Raw genomic sequence first — 14,437 nt, forward strand, 5'->3', positions numbered from 1 at the left:
GTTGAGAGCTTGTGCACAGCCAGAAATTACTCTGCAAGGTGTTGAGCTGCTCAGCATAGCATGCTCTCAAAATCCATCAGAAAATGGGGAGCTATGTCTGTAGAAAACAAACTTTGTCCATATCTTGCTCGTTCTCACGCTGATGGGGAGTCTGGAGCCATATGTTGAGGTGCAATGTCACAGAAGCTGTGCTCTGTGACTGGCTTTCTAAACCCATCAGATTTGAAAGATGCCTGTTTTGCCTATTAATTTATGACTGAAATATTAGTTATGGCTTTTAAATAGTATGAACTTTCACTGAACGTAGGGTATGTATGTCGGCAAGGAATCTTTAATCTGTTTGGGTAAAGCACAAGGGATCTGGAAAGATATAACTAACTCCAGAGTCAGACTTTCTCTTCTCCAAAAAGCCTGTTGACTGTTTATTTGATGGTAAATGAGAACCTGACACAATTAAAAAAAAAAAAAAAAAGGGGAAATCTAATCTCAGCTAAAAAATTTCTGAAAGGTGATACCATCTTTTATGTGATTGAAAATGCAATGGATAACCTTGTGCCAGCAATGCTTTTGGTAACTGGCCTTGAACTGGTTTTTAACTGCCTGCCTCGTCCCAGATCTTTCAGGACTGCAGAGTCTTGCTTCCCAAATCAAATATCTCAATATGAATGATATGGATTATTGACATTAAAAACACTGTGCCATCAAAATAAAGTTAGAGATTCTCAGACAAATTCTGTTGCTGTTTACTTGTAATCCTTAAGTGAGGGGTGTTTTTGAGTATATTGCCTGTGGCAGTAGCTGTGTTTCAGTAGAAATTCCAACAAAAAAATATGACACACGTTTATCTTTCAGTCCCCTAGAAATGTACCATTCTTGTAAACACAACTGTAACATAAAATTCTGGTTTAACTCAGCTGTAGTGGTCCCACTGAAAGCAGAAAAACATCTGAAATTTATGTTGTGAAAGTGTAAGAGATTCTAGAGAAAGCAGCAATGCCAGCTCCAAGTACACACGCGTTTTTTAAAAAATGATAAAGACAGCACAGGGAGAAAAGCAGTCTTGAGACAATCCTAGAAATGTCATGACTTTTAGGATAATTCTGCCCCAGGCATTCTGCCCCAATTTTAGGCAACTCTCAAAATTCTGAATTAATCACTTATGGGAAATTGCTTTTTTCAGATGATAATTGTCACTTGCTGTAGGGATAGAATATATAAAACTCAGTCATGCTCTTGTCATACAGAGGAGATGATGATCTTCATTCTGCTCAAACATTTTTGCAGGCTTATTGCAGAGAATACTGTCTCTTTTTAATAGAGGAAGCCTGAAAATTCACTCTTCTCCTGTAGCTTACTCTTCACACAACTTGAAAGAAATGTGTTTCTTTTCAAACAATTTCCTGCAGCGACTTCTGAAGCTTCTTCAGTAAGGAATTGTCATTTGGTGTGATAAAGCTGTAAGAGATTTTATAAATGAATAGTTTATATGTTAGTATCAAAACCCTGTTCTGTCCAGCCAAACTATATACCCTTGAGTACCCAAAAGTCATCATCTGAGTAGTCCTGAGCTGCTTTAATGTGAGAACTTGTCATAGTTTTATATTTGGAAAGGTTAATAAAGCCCCAAATAAAATCTTAATCTGAATTTAAAATGGATTAGAAGCATTCATCCTCTCCCCACACTGTTTCCACCACTATGGTTTCTTACCTTATCCGGCTGTTACTTATAGCACTTCGTTAGAATTCAGATTTGTCTCTGCTAAGTTCAGATGAATAAATTAGACTTTGTTACACATATTTTACTGTGAATTGAACAGACACCAGAAAAAGCCAAAGAATCTAATGACTTGTTTACATTTTCTAAGTAAATTGTGATGGTATTCTGTGTATCAGCTTTCTGTACAGCTTCTGAACACAGATGATGCTACAGAGCAGAAAAAAAGGAAATGGTACATTACAGACAATTTGTGCCATTCATTTTATTCATGAGCAGGATACTTTGATGAAATTTCTTTACTGTCCTATTGTGTATCCAAAGAGAAAGAATATTTCAAGCCTTATTTGACAGTAATTAAACATATTCCAGAATTGGCGTGTTTTGTAGAAATCATTAAGCAGTTAATCTCTGTATTTGTGAAAGATGTACTCTACAGTATGTGAGGATTAATCTAGTAAAATTAGCAAGATTACTATGTGTCTGCTTTTATTGAATGACAAGGCCTGGTCATGAGTTGAGCAGCACAAACATGCTTGACCCTAGCTTTATATTGTCTGTATTCTCTATGACCTCATGGGAAAAGTGAGAGTTCACTAGTTTGCCTGTCTGTATTGGGAATTTGATAGTATGGGGCTTGAGGTAACAATCTTCCGCAACTTCAAGCACAGCGAAGCCTTTGGCTCACTTACAGGCAGGCCTACATGTACACATTTATATATAATCTATACGAAATTAACAAGAAGTAACAGGAACTATACTCATACTCTGATGCAATGATTGGCCAGAAGAGTCTTGTCTGCACATAGTAAAATAATGAGGGTAGTCCTCATCGGGAAAGCGAGGGTAGGAAGAAACTCCAGGAATGATAAGCCAAGCCTATTCAGACCTGTTCAGCTGAATCATTCAGAACAGAGCTAGCTGATGCTGTGGCAGGGAAAAGTACCTTCTTTGGTCTCATCACAGCCCTGTTAATCAAAGTGTAAAAATTGTCTGTTCCTCAGCTTTTATGAAAAAAAGAAATTATTTTTTAAAAATAAAAAGTTTGGGACAGGAATATAGAAAAAAATGCTATAATTATTTTGATAAAATAAATGAAGTTTTTTTTGAGTCATACATTTTTAATGCAAATAGTTTGGCAGCTGTCAAGAGTGTCCTGAGAATGTAAAATGTTGCTTCCTATCCACAATTGAGCCATCCTCCCAGCAAGCATTTTGTAAAATACTTGAATAGAAAATAGTCATGAAAACAATTCAAGCCAATTTGCTTTAAACATTCAAACACCTTTGTTATTTTTTTCACCACTTAATGCCTTTTACTTGTCTTATGTAGGTACGTTAAATGTGATGTCTTAGTATCTTCCTAAAAATGGGGTCTAGGTAGGATACTTTGCGACATTTTAGTTTTTGAAAATCTGTGATGTAGTTTTGGTTCTCACTTTTGAGCTTTCTGTACTCTTTGAATGCAGGACATCAACTGTTTCAGTACTACAAAATGATTGATTTGGGTCAGAATTGCTCTAAAGTACAAATGATACCAAAAGAATGAAAAAATCCACTCATGGTCTCATTTTTGCTATATGGTAACTGTATGTACAGCAATGAATATACTGTTACGGAACTCTTAACTGTGGCGTGCAGTTTGCAAAGAGTAACTGAAGGTCCCTGCAAGAATGCATCTGGTTTGCCAGATGACAAAAGACCACTTCTTATATATAAAATGAGAAACGTTGCTGTTGTTACTATTCAGTGCTATGTCTTGATCCAAATAAAAGTGGCTACATGAGACCTGTAGTCTCCAAAGGCTCTACAGATGTGTGCCTAAGAGCAACACAGTAGAATTATAACAGCTGTGTTCATTTCTCCCTTACATCAGTTTGTGATCAGACTTCTGAACTGGCTGTGTTGAGGAAAATTTCAGTTCCGTATGAGATCACATGAGCTGTATTGATAGCAGCATCAGCCTGTGCATCTCTTTAAGATTTTGCTTTGTATTTTACCTCTCAGGTTGGTACAAGAGGATGTGGGAATGGACATCCCCTTTGCTGAGGGTGTACTAAGCCCCAGTTCTACAGAGATGAGACCCGGTGAGAGAAGCTCTTACTCATTTTCTTAATTATATCTTATTCCTTTGGCATTTAATTATGCAGTGAGAACAATGTTTCTGTGTTGGTAAAGAATCAGTTCAGTGTTAAAAAGAAAAAGTGTTAAGTTCGCTTTATTTAGTCAATTTGCTTCTTCACTTGAGAAATGATAATTGTAGCGTGCCATTTTCTCTTGTGCATTGTTGTCATCACTCGTTTAGTCCTTGTAAAGTTTAAGTAGTCTCTATTATTTATCTTGTATTTGACTACTGTCTAAGTGAACTAAGTTAGCATTAGAATACTTCTGACACAACAGCTTGAAATGTGCCACACAATGCAGTGGCAAGGGGCGAAGCCATACCTAGCTTTTGTCTTGTTGGAGGCTACTTGTATTTAAGACTGATTAAAAGACTCAGAGGTATTTTTGTTTCTGTTACTGTACTGAACAAGGTATTGTATAGTTAAAACTAAAGACATAGCTACTTGCAAATCAGCACCATTCTAATAACACCAAGTGCATAAGAAAACAAATATTTACAGGGGATTTTCACTCACACGATTTTTTCCAGGATTCAGCCATGTCTTGGTTCATAACTCAAATGATTTGTATATTGCTCTTTAAATTCTTAAACATTGTGGATCAGAGCATGTCCAAGGCTTGATTTTTGTCTGATGATAGCAAAAAAGTGAATCTGGATTTTGCGTAATTTAAGACCTCCTAGCTACATCTGCCATTCCTGTAGATGCTTGTTTTATTTCTTTAAACATTAATGTTGATATTTGTGTTTTATGTCAGGTGCTCTTAAATGGCTTGGTGTTACTAAAATTGATCTGTCCCAGTGTGTTTGAAGGTGATTCTTAAGTATCTGGGAGATTAATTTTATCCGGAGGAGATAAAGTTCTTTTTTCCTTCCTCTTTTTTCAGAACCTCCCAATTCTCTTGATCTTAACGGTTCCCATCCCAGAAGGATAAAGCTCACTGCTCCAAATATCAATCTGTCTTTGGACCAGAGTGAAGGGTCTGTACTTTCTGATGATAATTTGGATACGCCAGATGAAATAGACATTAATGTAGATGATCTTGACACTCCTGATGAAGCAGACTCTTTTGAATACACTGGCCAAGGTAATGTTCCAGATTGTAAATGTAGAGTTCATCTCTCTTTCTTTACTGCTTACATGATCAATCTCATGTCTGTCAGGCTGTGAATATGGTTAAAGCATTTGAGAGTTAATGCTAACTGTCCAAGTATTTTTACTGTCTGCTATTTTTTAACCTTCCTTCCCCTGTGTAAAGTAATACATTTCTATTTTGCAGAGTGCAGAAAGGCAAAGTATGGCTGATCAAATAAAATAAGAAGACCTACCTAGAGAGAATCAAATTCCAAGTCCTGTCTTTGTCCAGTACCATAGGACTTGTCTGAAAAGAGTTGTTCAAGAGGGAGAAAGCAGGTGCTCTCTGTTGTAGAGAACGCTGTAGCTAACTGCACCTTCGAGCAGCTCTGGCCAGCTCTAGCTTACGGTTACATCAGTAGTACTTAGGGATATAACCTTGTGAAAAATGTGTTGGCCGACATAAGCTGCACCAAAGAGCTTGCAGTGTATAAATGAAATAAACACAGCGTGATGAGAGACGTCTTTTGTTAGTGAGAAAGGTCTTTTTTTATTCCCATGTGGTTGGAAAGCTGAGACCTGGGAGGTGTGTGCGTGGCATGATAAAGCTAGCTCTGATGGAACAAGAGAATTACTCATTCCAGCAATTTAAATATGCTTTCTCCGCAGGGCTAATTGTACAGTATAGATACACCCCGAAGTTGCAATGGATACTTCACTTTTCCTTTGCCTATTAATGACTTTCTCTCATGTGGTGTACAAGTGTTTTACACTGTCTTACTCTACTTACCCTCATGATGTATGAAATAGGGTGTTAACACTCATTCCTTGCTAATACTTTAGAACCATATAAGAACTGTATTCACTAATGTAAATACGTAAAGATCATAAGCTATTTGAGTGGAAAATGAGTGTGACCATTTTATAATCTACAACAAAAAGAAACTTCAAAAATGGATCAATTTAAACTGAATTTTCCCTTGTGTTTAAATTCTCTATTGCTAGTGACGTCACTATAATTTAACAAGTGCGTGCTTTCTTGAGTGTACAAGAACAGTTGCCTCACTTTAAGTGATATTGCCAACGAGGCATTACTGTGTACTCAATCATGCATGAGCGTCTCTAATGTCACTTCTCATTAGAAGGCTGATTTCCTTATGGATAGATGCAGAGCATAGTGATGAGTTGCTTGATGGTTAGAATATTTTGTAACAAAGGTTAAAACTAAAACGCACACACACACACACACACACACACACACATGTGCATGCTCACACCAGAGCGGCATGTGCTTGCAGTTTTAGACTGTTGTGACCACTGTGTAAGAGCAAAAATCTCTGTCTGCAGTGGAGCAGATTTTGCCTTTAAGCCCTCAAGTAAATAAATTCAACTCCAGTGATTTTGGTGGCAGTTGTATTTATGGCAAGCATTTCTCCCCAGCTTTTTTTGCTTCTTTCTAAATGTGATTTAGCATTCAATTGCTAAAGTTGGACCGCTTTCCCTGAACTCCTAATGAAGAAGAACTCAAGGTGCCTGTGTTTTTGGTGACATTTTTACAGTTGTGTAGTTTGATTTTAGACATACTTAATTGGCAAAATATCCTCCACTTAGGTGAGCCAGGAACAGAGAGTAGAAAAGGAAAAAAAATCACACTTTATCAAAATAAGCCAGCAATAAAGCAAGCAGGCTATATATTACATGAATCTGGTAGCTAAGCATATAGTCATAAGAACTAGCGCAGAATGGTTTATTTGCATGGCAAATAGCCTTTGTTATCTTTGTACTTCTGCCACTCTACTGTTAACCAGTATGCGCTCTGCTGTTACCAGCACTCATCTCCCACAGATCAGTGTTTCTAGACTGTTGTGCCAAACCCAGGGAAGTAAATACTGAGACTGTAGAGAACAGTGATTTTTAGCTTGTCACGCTCAGACTGCTGAAAGTCCGTTTGAATTATAAAATGCAACTGAGAAAAGCAAGACTGTTGTCGTGATTCAAGGGTCCACCTCAACACTGGAAAACTGATGGCTCTGTACTACAACAAATACTGAAACCCGTTTGTTTAAAAGAATGATGAAGAAGAATCATTACTGCAATGTGCAAGAAAATAGATGAAAAACACTAAAGTACTTGTCTTAAACTAGCACCTGACTTGTTTAGGGATTGGTCGATCATCAGTTTCACAGGGTTTTTTTTGTCACTAATACCTTACATTTAAACGTTCTCTTCCAGAACCTGTTCTTGTTTCTGAAATGAGCTTTTTATGATTATTACATTAGATGACATAAAAATTGCATTTCTGAAAACCATATGTGCATATAGGCGAAGGCCTCCCCCTAAATCAGCATTATTTGGAAAGTAAAAGAGTGTTTATTATTTTGTCTGTGTCGCAGTTTAACCCAGCAGGCAGCCAAACACCACACAGCCGCTCACTCACCCCCCTCCCCACAGTGGGCTGGGGAGAGAATCGGCAGAGTAAGAGAAAACTTGTAGGTTGAGATAAAGACAGTTTAATAGAACAGAAAGGGAAGGGGAAAATAATAATAATAAATAATAATAATAGTGATAGAGTATACAGAATGAGTGATGCACAATGCAGTTGCTCACCACCCGCGCTGACCGATAACCAAGTAGCGATCGCTACTTCCTGGAACACGTCTGCTATTCATATACTGAGCATGATGTCACATGGTATGGCATACCCCGTTGGCCAGCTGGGCCAGCTGTCCCGGCTATGCTCCCTCCCAGCCTCTTGTGCACTTGGCAGAGCATGGAAGCTGAAAGTCCTTGACCAGTAGGGTACTTAGCAACAACTAAAAATGTCAATGTGTTATCAACATTCTTCTCATACTAAATCCAAAACACAGCACTAGGAAGAAATTTAACTCTATCCCAGCCAAAACCAGGACAGTCTGCAAATGTTTATTTCCTTTCTGAATTTCACACTGGCGCATCTTTCTCTGCAAAATCAACACTCCAGGCAGTGAAGCATAGCCACTTCGTCAGGAAGAGGCAATCTAATATCAAAAAAAAATTCATTTGGCCAGTTCCAGCATCGTAAGTTTTATCAGGCTCTCTTTTCATTGTTTTTCATCATTTGCAGTTTCATCACCACCACCAGAAAAAATTAAACCCCAAATACAATTTCAGCGTTAGTCTGCCGGTTACCTAGCCCAGTCTCTTTTCACAAAAGCTGTCCTGCCGGCTACAGTTCTCTCCCTCAGCCATGCTCCTCCTACCCTCCGAGGAACCAGCTGACAGACAGTTTTCCTATGGTCTTCTGATAATCCCATCTATCTTTTCTGAAAGCACCTGAGCTGCATAACAGCATCCTGTGGGGACCCTTAAAAGAATGGACCTGTGATGGCCTGTCAAAGTTTGCATAGCTTGACTGCGTGCGTGTAGTTTTCATATTGTTTCCCATGGTACCTTTACAAAATTAACATCAAACGAAATAGCGTTAAGATATCTAGGTTTGGAGGGAGCGAGGTTACGCATTTTGTAAGCTTGTTCCCAAAGTCAGGGAATATGTGATATTTCAAAACTGAATGCTAAGTATATTATTAAACATCATAAGCATTGTAGCCTGAGAAGACGTGAATACATACTTCAATTCCACAATATATAATCTACTGAGCAGCAACTGCTAAACCAATTTGAAATAGTATACTTGAAAAAAATCACCTTTTGCAGTCTGTTTTTCTTCCCAACCTTAGACCTCCTCAAACTCCCTTTATTTGCAGTTCCTAAGGAAAAAAGGCTTAGGTAGTCACATTATATGTGCATTTGTATGTATTTCTTGATCTTCAGTCCCTGTTTCCACCATTAATACAATTTTACTTGAATATTTCTTTAACTCATTGGCTGCTTAGGCAGTGAGGTAGGAGGTGAAATATTACTGCTTTCTTGCAAAATTCCAGCAGGCAGGAATTAGGTAAAGAAAAGAGTTGGTAATAGACTCAGCTTTTGTTGCACATGGGAGAATCACCTCAGAGAGAGGAACCTTCTGCCAGTATTATTCCGTAATAATACTTTGTATTGGGAACAGAAAATACAAGACAGGCAGCAGTAGAAATTCAGACTTCATTCATCCTACTGTAACAACAAATGTGTGCTCAACCTAATATATAATTTTTTAAAAAGTTCAAAGCTTTTTTTTGTGTTTTGAGGAAGTTTATATTCCTAACAAATTTGGTGGAATTATTGATAGGTTTTAATGCAGAAATCAGTTTTATAAATTAGTAGTCAGTACATGTATGTGTATGTGCCCGTAGGTTCTATGTGTGTAGATATATGTGGTATATACACAGTATACTATCTTATTCCTGATTTCATGAAGATAATTGATTTCACTCTTATGATAAACTGGTGTGCTTTAAGGATCATATACTTCCATTTGTGTGAATAGTTCAAGAAGCATCATTAATCAGAGAGGCATCCAAAGATAATCCAATACGTAGAAAAGTTTGAGGACTTCTGTGAAACATTGTGTTCTTTGCTTCTTCTTGTCAAGTAAAATCACTTCTTCTAGTTTATTCTTAACTCTCATAGATCTCTTTGGTATTTTCAAATAAGATGTCTGGTCAGCTTTTTATGTACCCACATGTATGTCATTATGTATCTCACTATATCTTTATTCACTGTTACCTTATTGACTTACATGATCAAATTCTGCTCTTACTTATGATGCAGAGCCAGAATAATACTTTAAAAAGAACAGTTGGTTTTATTTGTTTACTTCAAATGTGTAATGCATAAAATGTACAGAATCTTTACTATGAAAATAAATTAATAATATGCACACAGTCACAAGGCAAAGGTGCTTCCGCAAGAATAATAGTACAAAAGAGGGATTTTTTTTTCCCCACAGAAAAAACTGGTATGTTGTAACAATAACTAAAGAAGGAAATTAAATAATTCCAACTGTGGACAGAATCACTTTTCATGTCACTTTCTCTGTAACCAGCCATTAAGTTTGAAAAACTGGAATGCAGTTAGGTTTGTTGTTAAGAGCCATCTTGTCAATGTGCAATGGAAATGTAGATTTTGTTAATTACTTCACAGCTTTTCTGAAACTAAGAGTATCCAGGTTGTGCTGTGAGAGGTTGATAGTCTCTCATAGAGAGGTTGTGCTATGAGACTTCATAGTCTCTTGTCAGCCGTGCAGTTTATTTATTGTGATCATTGTGTCTTCGGACTACATGTACCTCTCCTCTCATGGATGCTGGTATGAACAGGCCAGATTGCCTGCCTGCTCTTCACGTCTGGGAGGGAACTGGAATTTAACCTGGACTGAAAGGCCCTGGGGGAGGCGAATACTGTGCTTATACGAGGTGTCAGCATTATCTCATGACCAAAGCAGACGATGATGGGTGTTCTTCGTATTTGCTGGTGCCAGATGTGAAGAGATTGAAGACAAACTGGGAAAAAGTTGAGAAGCTGTAGCTCTGTGGTAATTCCTCTCTAGACAAGGAGCATCACTGTGTTCACTTTTAGTTCCCTATTTTGCTTTTTACTATAGTTCTCATACCTGCAACACAAAGATTTTTAAAGACCTACAATGCAGTATGTCTAGTGAGCAGCTGATCAGTTTTACTCACTGGATGCAAAAATGCAAAAATCCCTTGGTGGTATTCTGCATAGTGATAATTGCTGCTGTTCTTTTTATGTTCATAGTGATGAAAAGTTTAAAAAAATGGAAACTTCTTATTTACTGACTGTTAGATGATCAAATTCTGCTCATATTTATACCAGTGCAGATCCAGGATAGTGCTGTAAAAATCCGGTTGGTTTCAGTCATCCATTTCAAATGTGTGTAATAGAGAAAATATTTAGCGCTTTTACAAGAAGATGTAATATATACAATTTTATTTTTCAGAAGAGCAGACTGCTACTAAGGATGCTTCCCAGGAGGAGTCTGAATCAATTCCAGAGTACACTGCTGAAGAGGAGCGAGAGGACAACAGGTTATGGAGAACGGTGGTTATTGGGGAACAAGAACAAAGAATTGATATGAAAGTCATTGAACCTTACAAAAAGGTCATTTCACATGGAGGTAGGAAACCCTGAGTGGATTTTTTAGATAGATGTAAAAAATTCATGCTTTATTGAGCATGATTTATTTCTATTTTAGTTCAGTTACCATACTGGCAAGGGGACAGAGAGTTTATTTTTCAGCCATGGCTGAAATCAACCCAGCCTTCAATTCAGTGTGGCAATGACTAATGAGTATTTTAAATATAAAGCAATTTCAGGAGAAACAAATAAACTGACATACATGTGTCAGTAACAATCTGGTCATTGTAGGCTAAAACTGTCTTAGAGTAAGGAAAAACTTTTGACCTACAGAAAAAAAAATTGAGAACTTTATTCTGTGGATTTTAGCAAAAACTTTTGCACGAGGAAGTATAGTGCTCTGTGATTTGCTGAATGATGTACGTGGGTACACAGACCTAAACAAGTAGAGTGGCAAAAGAAAAAAAATACTGTTTTCCCTGGGGCTTCCATTCGTCTTGCTAAGCTCCTTATGTTATTTTTCTGCCATTTATAATTGTCAGCAGACAGCATTTCACCAGCAACTGTTTTATGGTTTTTTTCCACATAATTTGTTAATGATTATCAAATAACATATCAAAGAAAACATTTGAAGTAGGAAAATGACCTCATGTGCTTGCTATATTGTCTCCTTTGCTCATCTGCTCCCTAACCTCCTCAGAGAATTTGTAGTTCTGGTGTTACTACCACACTTCTGTATAAACTAATTCAAATGGGTAAATATTACTATAGATATTGAAGGAAAAAAATGAAACAAAGCTTTCTAAGTGCCTTTTCCTTGGTGTCTCAGGTTTAGATTATCTTTGGATTCTATGTGTTCGGGGGACACTGTTTGCCAGCTGTTAAGTAAGGTATTAAGTAAGGATGAGTTGTTCTATTCCTGCAAAAACTGAGGCAGGTAACTTAGCATCTCAGAGGTAAGATCTGTGAGTTTATATGAGGATGCTTCTGTCACAGTGTTGCTGATCCATAACATCATTTACAGGTAAACCTTTGTTTCCAGTATATTATCAGTGTTGAATCTCTATCTGGTAAAAGTGACATAAATAAATTATGGTTCATTATATTACCTGAGGATGTGGTCCTTAAATTTGCACATTTACATTAGAAGCAGCTAAATGCTAGCCTAGAGATGTTCGCAGTGGCCAGTGTGCACAAGGTTTAGTCAGAATTAATAAAGACATTTAAACCTCCAAGCATTTTTCCACTATAACACCACCATCAAAGATTTATGAATGTGATGACACCTCAGACACAGTTTAGCAAACAGACACAGATGGCATAATTTAGGAAACAAACATAAAATATTTTGAGGCCTTGCTAATGGTGTTTATTTGTAGGTTTTTTGTGTGCTGTAAACGAGTCTAGGTGCATTTGCACGTACAGTTCCTACTGGATGCTGATGTATACATTTATACCAGCTTTTATGAAAAATAAATACCCGTCCATTTTAATGAGTGGAGAAGTAGCTGCACTGCTTGACTGTTGAACAAGGACTAGTTCCAGTGGCAGACATCTCTGATGGCAACTATGAAGTACATAATAATGCACAGTTATCAATGGGAGTCTAGGTCATTCAGCTTGGCTCTCAGTGTGAAATAATCAGGATTCAAATTTTACATGTCTGACATCTTGTTTTGTTAGATCACTGAAATCTAAGACAATGAACATTACATTTACTTTACTTCTGAATGGGTGCTGGTCAGTAACTTAGCCATTGTAAAAGAAACAGTGTGAGATGTAATGATAAATTTCAGCCCACCACCGGCTAAATTGGAAATTTTACCTGAAATCTAGCCATATCAAAGAGAGTTAAGGACTGGATTAAATTCTGCATTTATGAAATGGCAGACTGAAGATGTGGAAACAAAATCATTTTGATGCATAGGTCATGGGAAAACTTTGGACAGCTTGAACAGTTTCTACATTATGGCAGCTAGGCCTATTCTGTATGATGTTCCCTTGACAATACTATAGTGTCTTTGGAGTGCTTTGGAAGGCCAGGGATCTTTCCTTTAACCTCAAGATAAAGAACAGATTCTGGCTAAAATTAGTGAATTAGAAGTCAGGTCAAGCATCTCTTGATTCAATGATCTACCGAACATTCCTCCCTGCCAAATGACAGATAACACAAAATGCAGAATCTAGATGGTAGCCACAAAATGGGAAAGGGGAGAGTAGACTTGGGAGTCTAGGTGTGAGATTGCCTTCCACATATGTTGATGGAGAAATTTCTTAGAGATCTGTCTCTTTGCATAGGCTGACTGAGAATTTGGGCAAATGGCTTTTACTGGCTTCTAGTGATGAATTAAAAAGCACTTCTCCCTTGGGTGAACTTTCCTTGTCTACAAGCATGTGTAAGAAAAAGTGGTTTAGATTTATCTGTGGGTTTTTCTTCTGCGTGCTGTGCATCTGCACATAATCATTTTGCTTACATGAACTGCGAACTGTGCTGTGTAATTTAGTGGACACACCTGCCACAATGTGCTCTCACTGCCAAACTCCTGAGCGAACTGAACAGATTGCTTTATGGCATCATGATATAAATTGTCCTGAAAGTCTTTTAAGGATTTTTAAATTTATGGAAGGAAGGAAATCTCCTCCCTGTTTGTAAAGCTGGGCGGGGCGGGGGGAGGGGCGCGGGAATTACTGCTTTATTCCATAATGATTTAGCTGAGGGATGAGCTAGGATGCGATAAGTGAAATGAGTACTGTCTCTTTGAAAGTATGTGGGTCTGTTGAGAAGATGGGAACATAACAGAGGGTAGTATTAAGTGATGAGTGTGGGAGGTGGAGTTCTTTTCTCTTTGTTTCTTTTGAGACGACTGGTATATTCCTTCATGTCAAACTCTTAAAAGGTGAAGGTGCTGAAGGCAGGACTGGAGTTTCTTCACCCTCTCTGTGTACATCCTTTCTAAAGAAAGCAATGCTACTCTTTGAATGACATCTTCACTGGGACACGAAAGTCAATCACCCATATCTATATCTATAGATATGCTGTTCATGTTTACTGGATCCTAACATGAGTTGGAGTTATGACACACCATGCCATGTCACATGGTTTAAAGTGGTTATATCCACATGGCCCTTTGGCTTGAACTCAAACCCTAATCCTGAGCTCTCTGCCTGTCCATGTCCTCCAACAGGATGGAGAGCAACGCTGCACTGTGGGACTGGAGAAGACAGTGGACATATGCTGGGCTGTCGTGCAGTGGCTTCTCCAGGTTTGGAAGCCCAGCTATAGATTAGCTGGCCTTTGGCCTCTGGGAGCCAGAAAAAAAGCTACTTCACAGTGCTGGGAAGACAAGAGATGCCAAGATCACGGAAGAATGGGTTTAAGGCTAAGGACAGAAAGCTTCCTGCAGCGTCCAAATGATTCTTCCGTGGATGAGGTCTAGGCTAGCTAGCATTCTCAACTCGATGTTGGTGTTACCATCAACAATATGTATTATCATCTTATCAATGCATTACAT

At 37.9% G+C, this 14,437-nt stretch overlaps 1 protein-coding gene across 1 annotated transcript in view; it reads left to right on the forward strand.

The window, feature by feature from the left end:
* The window catches only part of PRUNE2 (prune homolog 2 (Drosophila)), a gene marked incomplete at its 5' end in the record, with an annotated part of 54,354 nt that overhangs the window by 26,357 nt on the left and 13,560 nt on the right, over positions 1 to 14,437 (forward strand). Inside the window, 3 exons of the mRNA XM_009580237.1 lie at positions 3,721 to 3,800; positions 4,723 to 4,923; positions 10,789 to 10,965. Of these exons, the coding sequence (XP_009578532.1) occupies positions 3,721 to 3,800; positions 4,723 to 4,923; positions 10,789 to 10,965 (458 nt within the window). The remainder of the gene's footprint in view (positions 1 to 3,720; positions 3,801 to 4,722; positions 4,924 to 10,788; positions 10,966 to 14,437) is intronic.

This window comes from Fulmarus glacialis, unplaced genomic scaffold (assembly GCF_000690835.1).
Source record: "Fulmarus glacialis isolate BGI_N327 unplaced genomic scaffold, ASM69083v1 scaffold21596, whole genome shotgun sequence".
Classification (NCBI taxonomy): domain Eukaryota; kingdom Metazoa; phylum Chordata; class Aves; order Procellariiformes; family Procellariidae; genus Fulmarus; species Fulmarus glacialis.